The 21,876-nt window shown below is 46.0% G+C and overlaps 1 protein-coding gene across 4 annotated transcripts in view; it reads right to left on the bottom strand.

Annotated features, from left to right (window-relative positions):
* Positions 1–21,507, bottom strand: part of GBE1 (1,4-alpha-glucan branching enzyme 1) — a 202,961-nt gene extending 181,454 nt beyond the window's left edge. Inside the window, exons 1-3 of one of the 4 annotated variants that reach the window (XM_068266114.1) lie at positions 21,408–21,497; positions 17,330–17,413; positions 7,029–7,139 (exon numbers count right to left, since the gene is read on the bottom strand). In XM_068266114.1, coding sequence (XP_068122215.1) covers positions 7,029–7,135 — 107 coding nt within the window. In that variant the 5' untranslated portion in view covers positions 7,136–7,139; positions 17,330–17,413; positions 21,408–21,497. Of the gene's footprint in view, positions 1–7,028; positions 7,140–15,777; positions 15,845–17,329; positions 17,414–21,291; positions 21,386–21,407 lie in introns of those variants that run through there. The other 3 variants (XM_068266115.1, XM_068266113.1, XM_068266116.1) reach the window with 3 other exon arrangements.
* Between the last annotated feature and the right edge of the window lie 369 nt (positions 21,508–21,876).

The raw sequence follows: 21,876 nt of genomic DNA, 5'->3' as shown, positions 1-21,876 counted from the left end.
GGGACAGGAAGTGAACAGGAGGAAGCTGGAAGAAGGGACAGCACGGACCTTGTGGGCTTGCGCCAGCGGACAGGTAATCTCATTGCTGACTTTTTAAGGCGCTAGTGCAATTGTAACTATGAGGCAGTGATCTCACTGCTGCAATTGCTGCCAATCATGGGCGTTTCACATTAAGAGGCAATTGCAAAATGTGTTGCCGGCAGCATTTTCTCACGTTTCTGAAGCGCTCATGATACAGTGCTTAAAGCGGGAATCACAAGTGTACAGTGATTTTAAGCCGCTTATAGCATTAAAATCAACCCCGCAAAACGATTACGCTAAGCGCTACCGTTTTGCGGCTTTCAAGTTTGAATGGGCCCTTAACCCTCCCTCTGCCGATGCCTAACTCCCTCTACAGCTGCCTTACCCTTAGTGCCCCCACCCTACGTGGTGCCTAACACCAATGTGTGCCCCTCCCCCCTGCAGGAAGCCTTGCACGTGCAATTTTATCAGGTGCCTCTGGGCACTCCAAATTTGCCTGTTTCCCACAAATCTCGCCCGATGGTGGCGCCCTTATTTTTGCAAGGGCTCCTGCACTCTTTTCCTGTTCCGCTTTTAAATTTTTACAGCACTTGTTAAACGCAACAGGTGAGGCTAAGAAAAAAAAAATGTATCTGTAATATTCACATTTTCTTGATTAACAATAGATCTGTAAAGAATAAAAATATCTATTCCGCGTGTGAAAAAAAATCTGTATTCATTTCTTTAAAATTAACTTTAGGAAAAAGTTTAAGAGTTTGACATGATAATAAGAATTTTGACATTGAAGCTAAAGTATCTGAAATGCCTTCCGCTTTTCCTGGAATAAAGCGAAAGCTGCCAAAATGATAAAAATGGGGTTTTGATAATCTGAGCACACTTTCCACGCGGCATGTTTGCCTATAGTTCCTTATAAAGTTTGACATTGCTTCTGGGGAATTAGACACACGGCAATGTATACATTGGCGGATCACGCCAGGACATAACAGCAAGTTCTTTGCATATAGAGTAGAAAAATAAAAGAACTGAGATGACAATAGTGAGGCAGTCATATTTTTCTTGAAAGAGCCTACTGTGAAAAGTAATGGGTGGAAAGGAATGGAACCCGCTCTGAAAACATGCTCTGGATTTGAATATAGTGTTTTCACTTTACTTCCACCAGCTAAAGGGCAAGAGACAGACGTTAAGGTCACGATGGACGTCTGTCTGTTAAAGTGGCTTTCTAGGCATAAATGTTACAACAGCCATTGTTAGACTTAAAGCAAACCTGTGAAGTTTTGGAATTCAGTTTTGCAGCATACAAGACACCGTTTTTCTCCCCCAAAAATGGATGAAGAAAAAGTTATTTCTTCTAATGTGCCGAACGCAGGGAGCCCTGATTTACGAACAATAAACAATGAGAATGGTAAAGAATAAGGGGTATGCGCACCAATGAATACCGACAAGGCTTAATTAGCATAAAGATTATATATACATTTTATTGAATATGAAAAACACCATTAAAAAGTTGCTGATCCCTCCCTCCTCATCTATAGGCATCCTCCCATAAACCCCCAACCAACACACACACCACACACATACATTTTGGTCAAATCAGTAGATTGCCAGAAAGGCCTTGACAGATTTAATCATGTATGCATAGATTGTTGAAGCACAATAAATTGGTGACTGCATATAAAGCTTCTTGGGAATAAACCGCACAGTTAAGTATAAGAGCCAAACATGAGTCTTAAGGCTTGCAAGATCCAGCAGGTAGTTGGCAACAGAGGCTCTGGGCTGGAGTAAATTCCACAACTGAACATCAGCAGTAGGTATCCATGTACAAAAGCTAGCAATCACGCCATGCAAAGCAAGATCAGTCCAGCACCTGACTTACGAAGGCCCGCCGATAGGAACTGCTGCGACGTCAGGGACTTCCTGCATTGTCCCCTTCCTCCCGTGTATGCTCCCCCACCTCTGCCTCTGCAAAGACCACACTAGAGTAGCCGTGCAGGGCAGGAGAGGTCTGCTGTGGCCACGGGAGCTGTGGGGTGAGGTGAGCCGGTGCTTCTGCTATTTATACAGAGGAGGCAGAGGAACATACATGGGGGGTATGGGAGACACAGGGGTGGGGGGGGGGGGGCAGTGAGACATATGTGGTGGAGTGGGAGACACAGGGAGGGGGCAGAAGAGAATACACGGAGGAGCAGGAGACTTGGAGGCAGGGAAGCATAAATGGGGGGGGGGGGGGGGGGGGGGCAGAGGGCCAGAAGGAGACACACTGGGGACAGAAAGGGACACAATGGGGAACATGTGGGGGACAGGCTGAGGGACAGAAGGGGACACACTGGGGAACATAAGGGAGTATATGGATGGCACAGGAGGACATAATCTTTGGGGGAGAACATCTACAAGACGTTCCTGGAACTTGGAAGTACCAGGTTAACTAAATATTTTTTTCACTGGTTTTTGCCCTCTAACCCTAGCTTGGTCCTTGTTATTCCCATCCCACGACAATAAGAATACGCCTAAAGGTATTTCAAAATGGTATAACTTCATAATTTTTAGCTTTCTTCCCAACAGAAATTCTCTACAGTATGGGAGTTTGATTCACAGGCCCCTCTTACTCCTAAGATGCTTGAAATCCACCACAAAACCACTCTAAACGCATCAGTTATGTTGAAACTTATCTACAAGTGGTAGATGACTCCAAGGCCCAGAAAGAATTCATCTTTTTACACCTGTAGATCAAGATTCACTGGAACCCCCATACCAGCTGGGTTCCAGTGCATAGATCTACCCCCTTGCAGAAAATGGCCCAGGCCTTTGCTATTTCAGATATGGAAAAGGTAGAGGCCTTTTTCTGCAATATGGCAGGGCTACACGCTGGAACCCAGGTATTATGGGGCTCCGGTCAATATTATTATACAGACATCATACTGCAGTGTTCTCCCCAGGCTCTTTTAGCTGAGTGCTCCACCCGACTAGTTTTGGTTAGCACCCGGCTGTTATCACCTCACCTCCTCCTATGCTGTAAGCAGAGTTGTGCACAGAAGCACCCTCATCACGACCTACCCGGCAATGTTTTCATGCCACCTGGCTGAAACAAATTTCTGGGGAGAACACTGTACTGGGGCATTCACATTAACAATGACAGGCCAGGATGGCTGACAGGGTAAAATGGCAGCTTCCTGGCCAGAAGCTTTCTGTTCACAAAAGTAGATGCCATCTTAATAAAGCTTTAAAGGACAACTCAGGTGATCAGAATACGGAGGGTGCCATATTTATTGTCTTTTTAACAAGACCAGTTTCCTGGCAGCCCTGCTGATCTATTTGGCTGCAGTAGTGTCTGAACTACACCAGAAACAAGCAAGCATCTAATCTTGTCAGATGTGATAATAAATGTCAGGAACACCTGATCTGCTTCATGCTTGTTCAGGGTCTATGGCTAAAAGTATTAGAGGCAGAGGATCAGCAGGATAGCCAGGTAACTGGTATTGTTTAAAAGGTAATAAATATGGCAGCCTCCACATACCTCTTGCTTCAGTTGTCCTTTAAAATTCCTAAGTGTTGGCAGTGATGAGATGCCCTTTATGTTACATACTTTCAAACAACAAGATTTTAATATGCAAATTAGAGTCAGAGGAATCCTAAACTGAGGATTTTGGTACCCACTCCACAGCCCTGCTTAGAATGTATTGCTATTAGATTTGCGTTATTGTATCTGATAGTTCTTAGGTCGAGTTCTTGAACTTGTCATCTCATGTTTACTGCTTGACTTACTTGACCCTTCAGTAATGCACTACTCTGACCTTTGAATTTGCCCTCGTTATGGACTCATTCGATCCATGCCTGTTTTCTATAAGTTTTTATATACTTTGTATATTTGAGTTTGCCAATGATGTGTTGAATATTTGTAAATTTAAAAAAAAAAATAATTATGCCAACAATGCCAACAGACAAACATAAAAAAGTGGAACATTGATTGACAAGGAAACTATGTTGTGTGCAGCAGAACTCATGGATAAATGCATACATACACTTGTCCCAGAGTAAATAGATCACTTTTACTTGTTATGTCCTATGTAGCCATCATTTACAGTGGGTATTATCTGATAGCTTTAACATCTTGCCAACAGGGTTCAAAAGCACTCCTTGAAAAAGACCTATAGAAAACATACCAGCCAGCCTGTGTACTCATGCAGGCACTATTCTGGAAGCTAGACTCTGCCAGAGTCATTAAAAAAGCAACTTTGAAAATAGAAAAAAATATTGAGATTCCCCCATGAGGAGATGGACTAGTCCAAAAGAGGTTCTGAATTGGTAATTGTAATGCCCACTGTATGTAAGACAGCTATGCAGGAAAATATGGGGGGAGGCGAGTGGGGAAGGTGGCAGACATTACATACCTTTGAGAGGCTGCTCCCTAGTACACCCTCAGGTCTTTATGCGCTCTGCCATCCTCTCCTGGGAGAACTGCACGTTCTCCTAGCTGCCACAACGCACACAGGGAGATGCACTCTCATTGAAGAGCTACATCTCTTGGCATGTATTGCAGCAGCCGGAAGCAGGCAAAATAAATAAATAGCACTGGACACTTATTGTTGCAGCTGTGAGTCTGCTCAGAGAAGATGGAAGCCAGCATAAAGACGAGGGGAGAAAAGAAGGGGGTCCGCTTCTATGTCTTCAAGAATTTATTAAGGACTTATCCCCAAACAGCAACAGGACATACAAAAGCTGACATGATGACATAATGACGAGGGGCTAGGGAGCATGTCCCCAAAAGTAAGTAATGTCTGTCACCTCAACTCCCCAACACGGCTCACTCCATTTACGGACCTCCTTTAGGGAGAGGTTTGTTTTATATGTTTTGTCCCCTAAGGTCTTTTTAAAGTTAATAGGAACCAGTAAAAAAATAAAACAGGTACCGGGTCCTATAGAGTGTTCCCATTCTTCTTGTTGCAGTGCTGGCTCCCCAGTTTGTATCACCCACCGGAGGAGGCTTCAAAAATGTCTTCAGGAGCAGAATGCTTCCGAAGAATGACGGCTCTGTACAGCGCATGCATGGGAGAGGGAGGAAGAGAGAGGGTGAGAGCTCGTGCAGGCACAGTACAGCGCATGCATGGGAGAGGGAGGGAGGGAGAGGGCAAGAGCTCATGCAGGCACAGTACAGCTCTGTACAGCGCATGCATGGGAGAGGGAGGGAAGGAGAGGGAGGGCGAGAGCTCGTGCAGGCACAGTACAGCTCTGTACAGCGCATGCATGGGAGAGGGAGGGAGGGAGAGAGAGGGAGAGAGCTCGTGCAGGCACAGTACAGCTCTGTACAGCGCATGCACGGGAGAGGGAGGGAAGGAGAGGGAGGGCGAGAGCTCGTGCGGGCACAGTACAGCTCTGTACAGCGCATGCATGGGAGAGGGAGGGAAGGAGAGGGAGGGCGAGAGCTCGTGCAGGCACAGTACAGCTCTGTACAGCGCATGCATGGGAGAGGGAGGGAGGGAGAGAGAGGGAGAGAGCTCGTGCAGGCACAGTACAGCTCTGTACAGCGCATGCACGGGAGAGGGAGGGAAGGAGAGGGAGGGCGAGAGCTCGTGCGGGCACAGTACAGCTCTGTACAGCGCATGCATGGGAGAGGGAGGGAGGGAGAGAGAGGGAGAGAGCTCGTGCAGGCACAGTACAGCTCTGTACAGCGCATGCATGGGAGAGGGAGGGAAGGAGAGGGAGGGCGAGAGCTCGTGCAGGCACAGTACAGCTCTGTACAGCGCATGCATGGGAGAGGGAGGGAGGGAGAGAGAGGGAGAGAGCTTGTGCAGGCACAGTACAGCTCTGTACAGCGCATGCATGGGAGAGGGAGGGAGGGAGGGAGAGAGAGGGCGAGAGCTTGTGCAGGCACAGTACAGCGCATGCATGGGAGAGAGAGAGAGGGAGAGAGCTCGTGCAGGCACAGTACAGCTCTGTACAGCGCATGCATGGGAGAGGGAGGGAGGGAGGGAGAGAGAGGGAGAGAGCTCGTGCAGGCACAGTACAGCTCTGTACAGCGCATGCATGGGAGAGGGAGGGAGGGAGAGAGAGGGCGAGAGCTCGTGCAGGCACAGTACAGCTCTGTACAGCGCATGCATGGGAGAGGGAGGGAGAGAGAGGGCGAGAGATCGTGCAGGCACAGTACAGCGCATGCATGGGAGAGGGAGGGAGAGAGAGGGCAAGAGCTTGTGCAGGCACAGTACAGCGCATGCATGGGAGAGGGAGGGAGGGAGAGAGAGGGCGTGAGCTCGTGCAGGCACAGTACAGCTCATGCATGGGAGAGGGAGGAAGAGGGCAAGAGCTCATGCAGGCACAGTACAGCTCTGTACAGCGCATGCATGGGAGAGGGAGGGAGGGAGAGAGAGGGCGAGAGCTCGTGCAGGCACAGTACAGCTCTGTACAGCGCATGCATGGGAGAGGGAGGGAGGGAGAGAGAGGGCGTGAGCTCGTGCAGGCACAGTACAGCTCATGCATGGGAGAGGGAGGAAGAGGGCAAGAGCTCATGCAGGCACAGTACAGCTCTGTACAGCGCATGCATGGGAGAGGGAGGGAGGGAGAGGGCAAGAGCTCGTGCAGGCACAGTACAGCTCTGTACAGCGCATGCATGGGAGAGGGAGGGAGGGAGGGAGAGAGAGGGCGAGAGCTCGTGCAGGCACAGTACAGCGCATGCATGGGAGAGGGAGGGAGGGAGAGGGCAAGAGCTCATGCAGGCACAGTACAGCTCTGTACAGCGCATGCATGGGAGAGGGAGGGAGGGAGAGGGCAAGAGCTCATGCAGGCACAGTACAGCTCTGTATTGAAAAAAATTCTAAATTTACTGCTTTGTACTTTGTAACATTCCAATTGAAATAAATATAAAGTTCAGCGTCTTAGCTCTGTAGACCACAAAACCATATAAATCAGGGAGCGGATATCATGATAAATGTCACACAGACACGATGTCATGACCTCCTAACGTCATACAACCACAACATAGAAGCAATGAGGGAATCCTAGACCGTGAGTCACCATACCTTCTCTGGAAATCCTTCTTGTAGGGTACGAGGTAAGGGTCCTGCTCAAGCAGCTTGTGCAATTCCGGCACCACTATGTCCTCCACATCAGCCATCTTGTCCCCCATGTCACTGCAAGAAAAGCGGGACCTGTTTTTACTCCGATTTCCAGTCAGAAACTGCCATTTTAGTGCAATATCCTCAAGTGAGGGAGGCAAAGCAGAAGAAGAGCTTAGTGCCATGTCTGTGACCCAGGCTCGCCTTGTCCCAGCCTGTCAGAGATCACCGCCTGTGACATGCATATATCCAGTGACGGGAGGAGCACATGTTCTAATAAACTCGGTGTACTCCTCTGTTACATGAAGCCCATAGAAATGTGCACCCATCAGAAAATGACAACTGAAAAACGATACCCAACTTTGTAGTTCCCGGTGCTGAGGGAACTAGGCAGAGGGAATACTGAGGTCTGGTCTGTATATTCATTACCATAATATACAGTGCTGTTATCTTAGTGCATTAGAGGCTACATAAAGCTAAACAGGAAATACAAACATGCAGTAGAACAGCACAAAATGCATAAAGCCTTATCCATTACAGATAGTCAATGAGATTCATGACACATGGAGGCTGGTATACTTATAAACAATGAAGGTTGCCTGACTGTACTGCTGATCTGCTGATGGTGGGTCTCTAAGGCCTGGAACCCACTGCAAAACGCTATAGCTAATCGCAAGCGCTAGCATTTTGTATGAGCAGTTTGTCCGCGGTTTCATGAGCTTTTTAAGAAGCGATTTTACAAAGTGTACATTTGCCAGCGATTGTGTAGCGATTAGCATTTTAAAGTCTGATTTGTCCTTTCAATTAATTTTAAATTTTGTTACAGTGTGTGGTAAGGTTAAAACGCTAGCAAAATCGCTCCATGCAGGTTTTAATGAGCGATTAAGCCAGCGTTTATATACTTTACATTGAAGCGCCAACGCTCCCATAATGCTGCATGTCCTGCGTTTGGGATTTGAGGAATCGCAAACGCTCCAGTGGAAGTTGCCCCATCCATTAACATTAGCTGAGCGTTTTTGCAAAACGCTAGCGTTTTGAATCGCTCCAGAAATGCTCACAAAACCGCTCTTGTGGGTTCCAGCCCTCATACTTTTAGCCACATACCCTTCACAAGCATGCAGATCACTTGTAAAGAGGAAGGTGTGTGAGTGTGTGAGTGTACATATACATACACACTCCTGATGACAAAAATACCAGTAGTACTGGAAAATGATTTATTCAAAACACAAAACAGACAACGAGTTTCACGGGAACTAGCCCGCTTCCTCAGGTCAATACACAGTGCCTTGCATTAAGGCGAATAGGATATGGGCACGCCTTTGATAACCACTGAGAGAGTGAGAGGGACATGCAAATCAGTAAGAGTCCTGCGCATGCACAGTTTTCTAACGCTGAACTGCACATGCACAGGACTGTCAGGCAGGCGCAATGACGCATAGCGGCCTGGTGTCCCTCAGGGTCCTTTTAAAAGGAAATAAATAGAGCAGCCTCCATATACCTTTCACCTCAGGTTGAAACTTCAAGCAGGGGAGAAAGGAGGGGGATGATTTTTGGCACACGTGCGACTTCCCTGCCCTCTTAGAAGTGACAAGGAGAGACAAGACAACTGCTATGGCACAGCAGGATTCTTACAGAGTGCCTTGAAATGCCCCAGCATAAGGTAAATGTTGGAGAGTGTGTGAGTATAACAGGCTATTGATGCAGAGGGGCCTGGATCAGTATTGGGCAGGAGTAAAATAAAATGTAATTAGGCTCTAAGGGTGAAGCATAAAGTCAGGCGATTAGCTTTTTTCTAGAAACAGATCAGAAGGGGAAGCTTTCAAAATCTCTCAGGACAGGCTTGCTTTAAATCCACCGTTATTCCAATTAAAGATAATATACTCTTGCACTTTGGACGCATTATTTTGCCATGTTAAGTAAAGCAGACTTGCACAGAAGCAGGTTAGCATTCCAAAACCAATAATATTAACCTCAGATGTCCCTTAACCACGAGGCAAGCACATGTACCATTACCCTCTGACCAAACAACACTAGACCAGCTCATGCCTCGTGTATTAGAGGTAAAGAAGCAAAAAATAAGCAGAATAATCAGCTGAAGATTTGTAGATGCTGCAAAGTTATAAAATAGTCAATGGTTATAGAGTTAACGAGCTGACTATAAAGGCCCGTTTCCACTTGTGCGGAATCCCCGCAGACGAAATCGCATGCGGGTGCGATTCCGCATGCGTATTTTACCACGATTTCACATGAGATTTTGCATAGGTTAGTATAAATGCGATTTTAACCATGTCACTGCCTGTGTGATTTAACATTAGTTTGTATGCGAAATCGCATATGAAATCGCGGTAAAATACGAATGCCAAAACCACATGCGATTTTCCTATTAAATACATTAGCGGCGATTCGTATAGCGGTGTGCGGGGTGCGAATTCTGAGGGCTCTTCCGTGCATATTTCTCCCGCACAGAAAAACGCTCAGGATTACTGACAAGTGGAAACAGGGCCATGCACTTGTATTGGCTATGCGGATCTGCATGCAGACAACACATGCGGATTCGCGATAGTGGAAACGGGCCCTAAGGGTTCAATCACACTGGGAACATGAAGCAATAGGTATATGGGGGCTGCCTTATTTATTTCCTTCTAAACACTACCAGTTGCCTGGCAGTCCTGCTGAGCTCTTTGTCTGTAGTAGTACCTAAATCATAACACCTGAAACAAGCATGCAGCTAATCCAGTCAGACGTCAAGGAAATCTTTATGTGTACCTGAACTCTTGCACAGAACAGCAGGAAAACAGAGAAATGCACCCTGCATGTATTTAGAGAGTTTAGCCTCTCTAATTCCCGCTCACCTGAGTAATCACAAGTGTAAATTGAACCCTCAGCTGCGGCAGCTGACTGCCACAGCAGATAAGCTTATTTGAAAGCACTCGATGTTAACAATAGGTCTACTTCCATGAAAGCAGGAAGTAGGCAAACTGCAGGTTTATATCAGCTGTAACAAATTTTTTTTAAAGGTTATTATGCTGTTGCATATCTTTTAGAGCAGAGAAGCAGTTCTGAGTTTAGGTCCACTTTATGTGTAAAGAAATAAAGAAAAAAAAGTTGAACTTACCTGGTGCTTCTTGCATCCCCCCTACAGTCATCCTGTGCAGTTCTTTGGTGACCCTTCAGTAAGCAGCAGCGACCCCCTGAAAGCTGGCCGGCCACGCACCTCCTCATTGCACCCTGTGCACGGCAGCGCCAGTATGGGAAGCTTGATACTGTGTTTGCGCAGAACGCACCCAGTAACAGGAGCGCGATCAGGATGCACATGTCTCGCAGCTGCGCAAGAGCAGTAGCCTGCGACTGGCCACGACCAGCCAGCTTTGCTGATTGAAGGGTTGCCAAAGTACAGTGTAGGCACAGGATGACTGCAGGGGGATGCATGAAGCCCCAGGTAAGTTTTTATTTTTTTTTTAAACACAGAAGCTTCCTTTTCAGTCAGAGCACCTGATCTGCAGGCTTGTTTAGGGTCAATGGCAAAAGTATTATGCATGGTACACACCATGTCATTTCCTGTTAGATAAATAGGTCAAACCCATTATTTCTGAGGACAGGTCCGATCTGATTGTCGATCGGAAATCAGATCGGACCTGTTGGAAATCATTTGAACTGTCTATCTGACAGGAAATGGTGTGTACCTTTAGTTTGATACATTTACCTATACCCCGCCCTCATGGTTCTGTTGGTTGTTTTAAAATAATGGCATCCAATAAAAGCATTTGTACTTATTTACCAGGGCTGTGGAGTCGGAGCAATTTTAGGTACCCGGAGTCGGTGATTTCATAAACTGAGGAGTCGGATGATTTTTGTACCGACTCCAAAGCCCTATTATTTACTATATATCCTGATCTGGTGAGGTGTTTGAGGCTATTCTGTATGTTGGTAGAATACGTTTAGTTAGAGGAAGAGGATCTACAGGACAGCTAAGCAACCAGAATTGTTTAGAAGGAAGTAAATATGTCAGCCTCCTTATCCCTCTCAATTCAGGTGTGCTATAATTCCTCTTCTACAGCATATGAATTAAGATATGGCAGATGGTTATTTAGGGAATTTCTATTAGGGCTGTGGAGTTTTTTTGGGTACCTGGAGTCAGGAAAAAATGCACCAACTCCGACTCCTAATGAATTTAAACTGTAATTAATAACCACCTTAGCGGTATGGACGAGCTCAGCTCGTTCATTACCGCCAGAGGGTGCCGCTCAGGCCCTGCTGGGCCGATTTTCATCAAATAAAAAGCAGCACACGCAGCCGGCACTTTGCCAGCCGCGTGTGCTGCCTGATCGCCGCCGCTCTGCGGCGATCCCCCGCGAGCAGCGGCAAAAGAGGGTCCCCCCAGCCGCCCGAGCCCTGCGCAGCCGGAACAAATAGTTCCGGCCAGCGCTAAGGGCTGGATCGGAGGCGGCTGACGTCAGGACGTCGGCTGACGTCCATGACGTCACTTCGCTCGTCGCCATAGCGACGAGGAAAGCCAAACAAGGAAGGCTGCTCATTGCAGCCTTCCTTGTTACTTATGCTTGCCGGAGGCGATCAGAAGAACGCCTCCGGAGCGCCCTCTAGTGGGCTTTCATGCAGCCAACTGTCAGTTGGCTGCATGAAATAGTTTTTTTTTTATTAAAAAAAAAAAACTCCCGCAGCCGCCCTGGCGATCTCAATAGAACGCCAGGGTGGTTAAAATAGAAAATATGATAAAATGTTCTATTTATCAGATAATAGTCAATGGGAAGTAGGATGTCACCCCAGTATGCAAATGTATTTATGGCCAGGTTGGAGGAAAACTTCCTTTCAACTTGTGAAATTAAACCATGGGCTTACTTCAGATTTATAGACGATATCCTATTAATCTGGACAACATCACAAGAATTAATCAGATCCCACAAAAACTTCTCCGAGTACCACAAGAACATCAAGTTAACGCTCAGCTTTTCAACCTTCCATGTCAGTTTCCTGGATACCACAATTTATATACAAGATAGAATTTTACAAACATCCATACACCGTAAACCAACTGACCGGCATATTTACCTGAAATGGAAGAGTTTCCACCCGGAACACACCAAAAAAAATCTATTGTTTACAGCCAGGCTCTGAGGTATAACCGAATATGTTCTAATTCAGAGGACAGAGACAGACAACGTTTGTCACTACGTAAAATATTCATAGATCAGGGATATCATCCACAAATTGTTGATGATCAAATGCACAGAGCAACTTTAAAATCAAGAGAGGAACTGTTGAAGTACACCCCAAAGACTGAAAACAACAGAATCCCAATTGTGGTAACCTACAACCCAAAATTAAAGACACTGAGGAAGATATCGAAAGCCCTACAACCGATACTCCATAAAGACAAACGCCTGAAGGATGTTTTTCCTGATTTACCACTGCTTGCTTTCAGACAACCTCCCAATTTGAGACAAATGATTATCAGAAGTGCATTATCTACACCAGAGACTCCAGGCACATTACCCTGCAATAACACAAGGTGTGAGACCTGCCCTTATATCTTGAGCACAAGCCAAATACAAATACCAAACTCACAGAAATATCATCAAATACCAGACCAATTTTCCTGTGAGTCATCCAATGTTGTATACATGATACACTGCATGAAATGCCCCTCAAGAGGAATCTATATAGGAGAAACAGGACAAAAACTGCGCACAAGAATGAACCATCACCGCTTCAAAATCAATGAAGGTAAAATGTACACACCAGTGGGCCAACACTTCTGTGAACCAGGACACAGCATGCAAGATCTAAAAGTACTTGTTCTTAAAGATTCTCCGTAACAAAAATTGCATCCTGTTTTTTTTATCATCCTACAAGTTCCAAAAGCTATTCTAATGTGTTCTGGCTTACTGCAGCACTTTCTGCTATCAGTCTCTGTAATAAATCAATGTATCTTTCCCCTGTCAGACTTGTCGGCCTGTGTCTGGAAGGCTGCCAAGTTCTTCAGTGTTGTGGTTCTGCTATGAACTCCCCCTTCCAGGCCCCTCTATGCACACTGCCTGTGTATTATTTAGATTAGGGCAACTTCTCTCTTATCTTTTACAAGCTGGATAAATCGTCCTCTGAGCTGGCTGGGCTTTCACATACTGAGGAAATTCAGACAAGGGCAAAGCTGTTTGCAGGAAGAAACGAGCAGCCTGAAACTTCAGTGCATGAGAGATGCAGGGGGAAAGAAACACACAAATGATCTCTTGAGATTCAAAAGGAAGGGTGTATACAGCCTGCTTGTGTATGAATGTATTTTCTATGTGTGGACATACTGTACATCAACCTACTTCCTGTTTTAGTGGCCATTCTGTTTGTTTATAAACAAACTTTTTAAAAAACTGTTTTTAATCACTTTTAATGCGGCGGAGAGCGGCGAATTTGTGACAGAGGGTAATAGGAGATGTCCCCTAACGCACTGGTATGCTTACTTTTGTGCTATTTTAACAATACAGATTCTCTTTAAGGGTAACTTCAAAAATGATCAATCAAGAAAAATTTCTGAGTACAAATTTATGAAAATGTTCAAGACATTAACAGAAGGTTTAAATTGTGTAACAGGATTCATGACACCTTATGCAACATGATTGATTTGGCTTCATGATCTTCAGAAACCTGCTAGATTTCATGTATGGTTGCACTAACTCACTGGCTCCAGCCTGCTGATCACCTGACACCTAACGGATAAACAGTAACCAGCACAACTGTCATCTTCGTGTTTACCATTTATCTGCATCAGTGTTTCAGCTTACATCTGGAAATATGCCTGAAGAAGGGGACTAGATCACAGAAAGCTTGCATCATTTAACTCTATTAATTAGCCATTAAAAGGTATTTTTTACAAAACGTTTTTTTTTCTACCTATATCAGATAATAGTCATCACAAATAATTTATACATACAGTAATAGCAGTGCTTAGTCCACAAAAATGAAACAAACCAATCAAAATTAGTTACTTGTGCTGCTTCAATAAAGCAGTTCCTGTATTTTTAAAGTCAGATACACATCTCTGTGACTGTATATATGATGTGTACACAGGAATCTTTTATGTATACTAAATAACATCTATGCTGTAAGTATAAAGCCTGATGTGTAGCTGTGTCACTAATAGAGATGGTCAATGAGATGGAAATAATTCTGCGCCGATGCTGGTTTATGCAAATTTATGCACTCCCTTTGCTCATGAAATAAAATAATTTGATATGTTGTTAAAATTTGGTTTGGGGATTATGAATCAAAGGGTACCTGAGACAGATGAAAAGAAAAGTCTTATACATACCTGGGGCTTCCTCCAGCCCCCTTCAGGCTAATCAGTCAGTCGCTGTTCTCTGCCACCACCTGGATCTTCTGCTCTGAGTCCCAGTAATTCAGCCAGTCAGCACAGTCTGGCCATGTGCCGCTCTCACAGCCAGGAGAATTCTGCACCTGCGCAATAGTGCTAAGCAGATGTAGTACGCTCCTGGCGGCAGAGTGTGTGCATGCGCACTATGCCAGACTGGCTCAAGTAAACTGGCTCAAGTACCTGGACTCATAGCAGAAGATGCAGGTGGCTGAGGAGGACAGCGAGGGACCGATTAGCCTGAAGGGGGCTGGAGGAAGCCCCAGGTATGTATAAAACGTTCATGTCATCTTTTTCAGGTTTACTTTGTTACATAGTAGTACTATACTCTACATATGCACTCTCCCCAGAGGTGCAGGGAATCCACTGAGAATGTTGTGCACATTGAACACAGAGGTGTCTATCACCCATAAACCTGGTTCAGATTGTACCTGAAGAATGTGTAATAGATCATTATGTAAAATACCACTATATGAGCTCAGTCAAAATCGTTTTTTTTTTTTCTTTGTCCACAGTCCATTGTACTCCACCTTTATAGCCTGATGAAGCGGGATGTGCCCACGAAACGTGTTGCATTTAATTGGAGTATGTAAATAAATTGCTATTGTGTTGAAATAAGCAACAATCTATGTGTGTCTTCATGGGGAGGCAAGTCCACCAGAAATACCCCCCATTGTTCTCTTTTAAAAAAACTTTTTAATCTAAATTTTACACTTCTGGCGCCTCTGTACAACTGTATAATAAGTGTGTCCACCCCTGGTGGAGGGGATTTGGTTCCCTTTTTTTCCGATCTACAGAAAGCATCTTTTAACCCTGAGTGGGGACAGGTCTAATACTCCCCACCTGCCGATCTAGTGGTTACCTGACGCGGTAACCCAATCTTGTGAGTATAAAACTATACGTTACTTTCCATTACTCATCCTTTACAGAGCATACTGCACTATATTGGGCTCTCGGTGTCTCCCCTCCCTCTTAATAGAGGAAGAATCCCCTCATTCCCCTGCAGAGTACCTGCACATCACTCTTACATGTACCCACAGTTACATTGCCTAGGGCCTGATAGATGTTCTTTGTTGCTGTCTGTACCTTCTACAAGTACTTTTACCAAGTACTAGTTTTAGGCTATGACAAAGTATTAGAGGCAGAAGATCAGCCGGCTAGCCAGGTAACTGGTATTGTTTAAAAGGGAATAAATATGACAGCCTCCATATCCCTCTCTCTTCAGTTGTATTTTAAAATTCCTAAGCGTTAGCAGTTAAGAGATGCATTTTATGCTACATACTTTCAAATCAACAAAATTGTAATATGCAAATTAGAAGTCGGAGGAATCCTAACCTGAGAAGTCAGAGTATTTTTGTACCGACTCCACAGCCCTGCTTTCTATACCAATTAAGAATTAAGGTCTGAAGATCAGGGGTACAGGTGTGTAAACTCTAAAGAGACACTGAAACGAAAAAAAAAAAAATTATGATATAATGATTTGTATGTGTAGTACAGCTAAGAAATAAAACATTGGGAGCAGAGGCCTAAATCTAATATTGTTTCCAGTACAGGAAGAGTTAACAAATTTCAGTTATCTATGCAAAAAGAGCCATTGAGCTCCACGACTTTCAAAGTCGCAGACAGCTTTGTCTTCGGAAGCTTATTATCTCAAGTGTCAGTCACTGTATTGTTTTTTTCCTGCAGAGAACAGTTCAAAAGTTCACTGGCCTACTCTGTAAAATCATTTAGAATGCTGAGTAGTGTGTAAACTGCAAATATTAGAGAATGATGCAATGTTATAAAAAAAAATAAAAAAAAAATAACTATATCACTGAAAATAAAAATGAGACTATTTTCTTTGCTACTAATGTTCTAGTGATTATCCGTACTACGCAACTAATTAATTCGCTTCAGTGTCTCTTTAATAAGTGGTATTGGATCCTGAATGAATTACCATATTTTCCGGCCGTATAAGACATTTTTTCTCCCCTAAAATTGGGAGAAAAAGTCCCTGATTTATATGGCAAAGGCAGGCAAGTCCCTGAGTTATACGGCAAAGGCAGGGAATCCCTGACTTACGAATGCCCGCCGATATGACCCGCCACCTCATCGGGGATATCCTGCCTGTGTGTACCCGCTCCCCCGCGTGCCACCTCCCCCGCGTGTCTCTTGACTCCTTGTGTGTGCAGCGTCAGCCGGCTTACCTATCCGCCATCATGCCCGCAGGGATTGCAGACCTCTGTCTGGCTTCCTCTGGTGATGGGCTTCTAATGATCACATCATCATTAGAAGCCCTGAGAAATGAAAGAACTACACACCTTCTTCCAGCGGGTGCTGGTGCAGGATCCTCGGCAATAGTAATCCACAAAGTAAAAGTACGGATCTGCGCACAGTCTTATGCAGGAACAGTGTAAACCTTTATTGTCCCATAACACACATACAATCATCTGACCATACACATCATTAGAAGCTTATCACTAGAGCCAGCTGCACGGAAAAGATGGAGGTCTGCAATCCCAGGACACAGGGAGACATGGGGAGATATGGGGAGATATGGGGAACACGGGAGGAGACATGCAGAATGCATGGGGAATACAGGAAAAAAACAGATACAGAAGGAGACATGGGGGACACAGGATGACACCATTCAGGGGAGAACATGCCCCTAGAACATGGGACGCACCAGGTTTAGAATATATATTTTTCCCCTGTTTTTTTCTCTCTAAACCTGGGTGCGTTTTATATTTCGGAGCTTCTTATACAGCAGAAAATAGAGTAATTACTTTTCCAAGACCATACGTATAAATGTGAGAAAAGTAGGAAACCGCAGACAGATTCCTGGGGTACTCCCAGAAATATATGTGTAAGAGAGCTGTAGCACAAATAAAGGAAAAATGTAAGATACCTTCTAACGAGGTAGAAAAATCCAAGAAAGAGAGATGCTCTTTATACCCAACGAGGTTTGGAGGAGCGGTCAACAGTAATAAATCTGGAGGAGAAATCACAAAGGATAATACTTTAGATTTAATTGTTAGGTGATAATTGGTCACTTTAGTAGGGGTGATTTCTGAGGAGTGATCGGAGGGAAAGACAGTACCAAATGCATCAACAAGAGTTTAAAAAAAGAACTCATGAACTAATTCTGCAAGAACAAGTACTTTGGTAGAGAAGGGGAGATGTGAAACAAAGTGGTAGCTGGACAGGGGTATATAGAGATGCAAGTTTTAAGTTTAGTGTTATAAACAGCCTTGATGAGGGAGGATGAAAAAGAACAAGAAAGGGACACTTGCTTAAAAGGTAATGTAGCCCACCATGGGCTTTATTTAAATGATTTCACCCCAGTTCATTGGTACTTTAAAATGACCCAGAGACCAAGGCTGTTACAGATCTTTACTTACGCAAGGCTTCCTCCAGCCCCATATGTATATGGATGCGCCCCTCGCTGTCCTCCCGCGTGCCTCCATTAAGCCGCTATCAGCTCCCAGTATTTGGCTCAGTCGGGCCCAGTCTGACTCAGTGACGTCAGCCAGGGTCTTCAGAAAGCCCCCTGCTGAAGTCACTGAGCTGAACACCGAACCTGATGACCACTTAACGGAGGCACTCAGTAGGACGGTAAGGGACGCATCCCTGCTTATGGGGCTGGAGGAATCCCCGGGTAAGTAAAAATCTTTAACCTTCCTGGCGGGGCTATGCCACGCAGGAGGATTTCTCAGGCCCTGCTGGGCCGATTCGCATAATTATTTTTTTTGGTACACGCAGCTAGCACTTTGCTAGCTGCGTGTACTGCCCGATCGCCGCTGCCACCCGCCGATTAGCCGCCGATCCGCACCGCCCCCCCCAGACCCCGTGCTCTGCCTGGCCAATCAGTGCCAGGCAGCGCTGAGGGGTGGATCGGGACTCCCTTAGACGTCACGACGTCCATGCAGCTTTTTTTTTTTCACTCCCCGCAGAGGGACACGGAATCGTGGGGGTAATCAAGCCTAGAAGCAACCTGTTGTGTCCAGGATCAGTTAAAGGGTTACTTGCAGGACAAACGAGGTGACATGTGACATGTGAGATAGACATGTGTGTGCCCAGTGCCAAGCACACAAATAACTATGCTGTATTCCTTTCTTTCTTTCGCTACCTGAAAGAGTTGAACATCAGGTATGCAAGTGACAGTTTCTGTCCAGGTCAGGTTATAGCATAATCCTCACTGATAATTACAGCCATAAAACACTTTCCTGTCAGTAAATGGCTTGAGAGCAGGAAAGAGATAAAAAGGGTTAATAGGTCAGAGATTTAAGCTCCGGCATACTGCAATGAAGGAATCATTAAGCAGAGACAATAATACCATAAAAATTAGAAACTAGATTTTAATATAAAATAAAACTGTGATATATATATATATATACACAAGTCATTTTTAGGAGATGGAGGATAGATACAATTGATTATCTCATTACTTTATTTTCACCTCGGATGTCATTTAAGTCAAAATAAATAAATAAGTCACTTAGGCCCGGTTCACACTTGCGTTTTGATGAAATACTTACCGGTGGCTAGAGTTGGGCGAACAGTTCGGCTGTGTTAGCCGAACTGCAGCCGAACTGTTCGGCTGCCCAACCTGTCATTTTGCTGTGGCTCTTACTACTTCCGGGTCGCAATGACCCGGAGTAGTACGTCTGCGCTGGCCCGGGACGCGCTCCGCCGGGCCAGTGCAGACGTACTACTCCGGGTCATTGCGACCCGGAAGTAGTAAGAGCCACAGCAAAATGACAGGTTGGGCAGCCGAACAGTTCGGCTGCAGTTCGGCTAACACAGCCAAACTGTTCGCCCAACTCTACCGCTGGCACGGGTCCGTTCTGAGAACATCCGGTCACCATCAGGAGGCCATCAGGATCCGGTCAGGTCGCGTTCAGTTTTCATCCGGATCTTCTTCCGTTCTTCAAGCGTCATGGATTCGTTTCCAAAGAGGGGCCTGGAAGGTCTGGAAAAGCGCTGGAGTCCTTCTTGGGGTGAGCCTGCTGTGCGGAGATCATCCTCCTCGTCCCGCGGGGCCCTGCGTCTGGATGGTTGGGTCCTTCCCTGTCCGCCGCTGTGTTCTGGGGTGGCTGTGGAGAGGCTGGAGGCTGTCCGGCGCTGGGTACAACCACATGGCCGCCTGTACCATAGAGAACTCCACAGGAAGTGGGGTAGGACGTCCGGCTTACATCCGAAAGTGTGTTGTTCACTTCAGTTTCCCCTCAGTTCCTATTGTGCTGGATTTTTTGTCCGGATCCGGTCCGGCGGCGGTGGACGGAGGACCGATCCGGAAAATTGGAGCATCTTGGAAAATTCCGGACCGCAGACCGCATCCGGAGGAACGGACGAGTGTGCACAGGTCCATTGATTGACAATGGACCCTTAATCGTCCGTTCCGTTTGCAGACTTTGCGGTCCGGCTGCGGTCCGCAAAATAACGCAAGTGTGAACCGGGCCTTACCTGATGCTTCTTGCAGCCCTGTTGTCAACCTTGTGCTTGCGCCACACTTTAAAGTCCCTCCATCGAGCAGCGGCAGCACCTGCACAGCTGGCCAGTGGCTGCTGCGCTTGCGTGGCCCTGACCCGTGCGCACTGTGATCCCGCTTCTGCAGCCGGGAGCATTTTGCTCATAGGCAGTAGCCATTTTTGCATACAGCGCATGCGCAGAACGCTTCTGGATGCAAAAGCACAGTAAGGAGGTGTGTGGCCATCCAGCTTTGCAGGGGTCGCTGCTGCTTGCCGGAGGGACTCGGACAGATGCCATGGGCACAGCATGACTGTGGGCAGATGACTGGGAAAATTAGGATTGCAACGCAGCGTTTGCTCAAGCGTACGTACAGGCAGCTGTCCATTCCTCTGAATGGACAGTGTCCCGCAACCGTCGTTTACCATCGTGTAACCTTCTGTGTGAACTGGGACTAAAATGCCCACTTAAAATGTAACTTCACTTTTAATAAACAAAAGATTCAGTACTAGGTTATTTACATAAAAGTATCTAGACACTAACAGCAGTTGCCTTCTGGATCTGCATGTAATACACCTGAATAAACCTCCCGATTAACAACTGAAGAGAGAGGAATATGGAGGTTGCCATGTTTATTTCCTTTTAACCAATACCAGTTGCCTGGCAGCCCTGCTGATCCTCTGCCTCTAATACTTTCAGCCATAGACCCTGAACAAGCATGCAGCAGATCAGGTTTTTCTGACATTTATTGTCAGATTTGACAGATTAGCTGCATGCTTGTTTCTGGTGGCATACAATCGAAATCGGCGTCGGTAGACTTTGGCGCAGGATACAGCCAGTATATGACTGTGTTAATTACTATTCCCCCTCCAGGTCGCCATGGATAGTTGGGGGATGACATAATTTGGCTTCCAGCGATTGTTGGAGGCCGAATTATTGTGTTTTTTAAGCAACTTCAGCTCCGTCTTCTGACATAGCCAACGTTACTCACTGAGCGCCGCTGTAGATGTGATTCCCTTTATAGTCTATGGTGGCGCCGGCTGCACCCAAATCTAGCAGCGCTGAAAAGCTCTGCTCCGTTCTGGTGTTATTCAAACACTTCTGCAGCCAAGCAGACTAGCAGCGCTGCCAGGCAACAGGTATTGTTTAAAAGGAAATAAACATGGCAGCCTCCATAGTCTTCTCACTTCGGTTGCCCTTTGACAAAAAAAAAAAGGTGGGAGTGATGAGAGTAACCAATAGGGAATCTGGTATAATGAATGGGTCAAGGGAAGCCTAACAACACTACATAACAGCAATATATACAGGACCCTTTATCCCTATAGGTGCAGTTAGTAAGAGTACACTATCACTATTCTCATGTGTATGTATGTAAAGGATCAGAGAGCCGAGCAGGTTCACCTCTGCCTGGAATGCTTGAGCCTCCCTAGGACATCAGTGACCGGCCAGGGCAATACGTGCAGGGAGTGATGGAAGCTGTCAGCTGCAGAAGTGCGGTGTCAGTGCAGAGCTCTCACCCTGTGTCCCTTCTGTCCTCCATTCACATCAGTGTGTGCAGCGCTCTCCAGTGCTGCCTGCCTGTCACTTGCACTCACTTCTTCTTCACTCAGCGCCGCTCTTCCTGACACGTGACGACGGTCCCACCAATCAGCGCCTGCGACTCTCAAACAACCCTGATGCTTGGAATACGCTGCCTGCGGTGACGTGCTAACTAGCTCTAGTACTGGCCAATGAGGGAGTGGGCAGGGTCCTCACGTGCGGCGTGCGTGTGCTGTGTGTATTCCGTGCATGCTGTGCGCTGTGTGCTGGGCTGCCACTTGCTTTCTTCTGTTTCTTATATTGCTGTTTTATAGAGATGGGAAGTTCGGATCTTTTCAATGATCCGGATGATTCGAATCGGATCATTGAAGAGATCCGGATCTTTGATCCGAATCTCGGATCATTTTACTACCGGAAGCATTCGGGGGTGAAATGAACAGCAGGACA

This window comes from Hyperolius riggenbachi, chromosome 2 (assembly GCF_040937935.1).
Source record: "Hyperolius riggenbachi isolate aHypRig1 chromosome 2, aHypRig1.pri, whole genome shotgun sequence".
Lineage (NCBI taxonomy): Eukaryota > Metazoa > Chordata > Amphibia > Anura > Hyperoliidae > Hyperolius > Hyperolius riggenbachi.
This window is presented reverse-complemented; position numbering and strand designations above follow the sequence as displayed.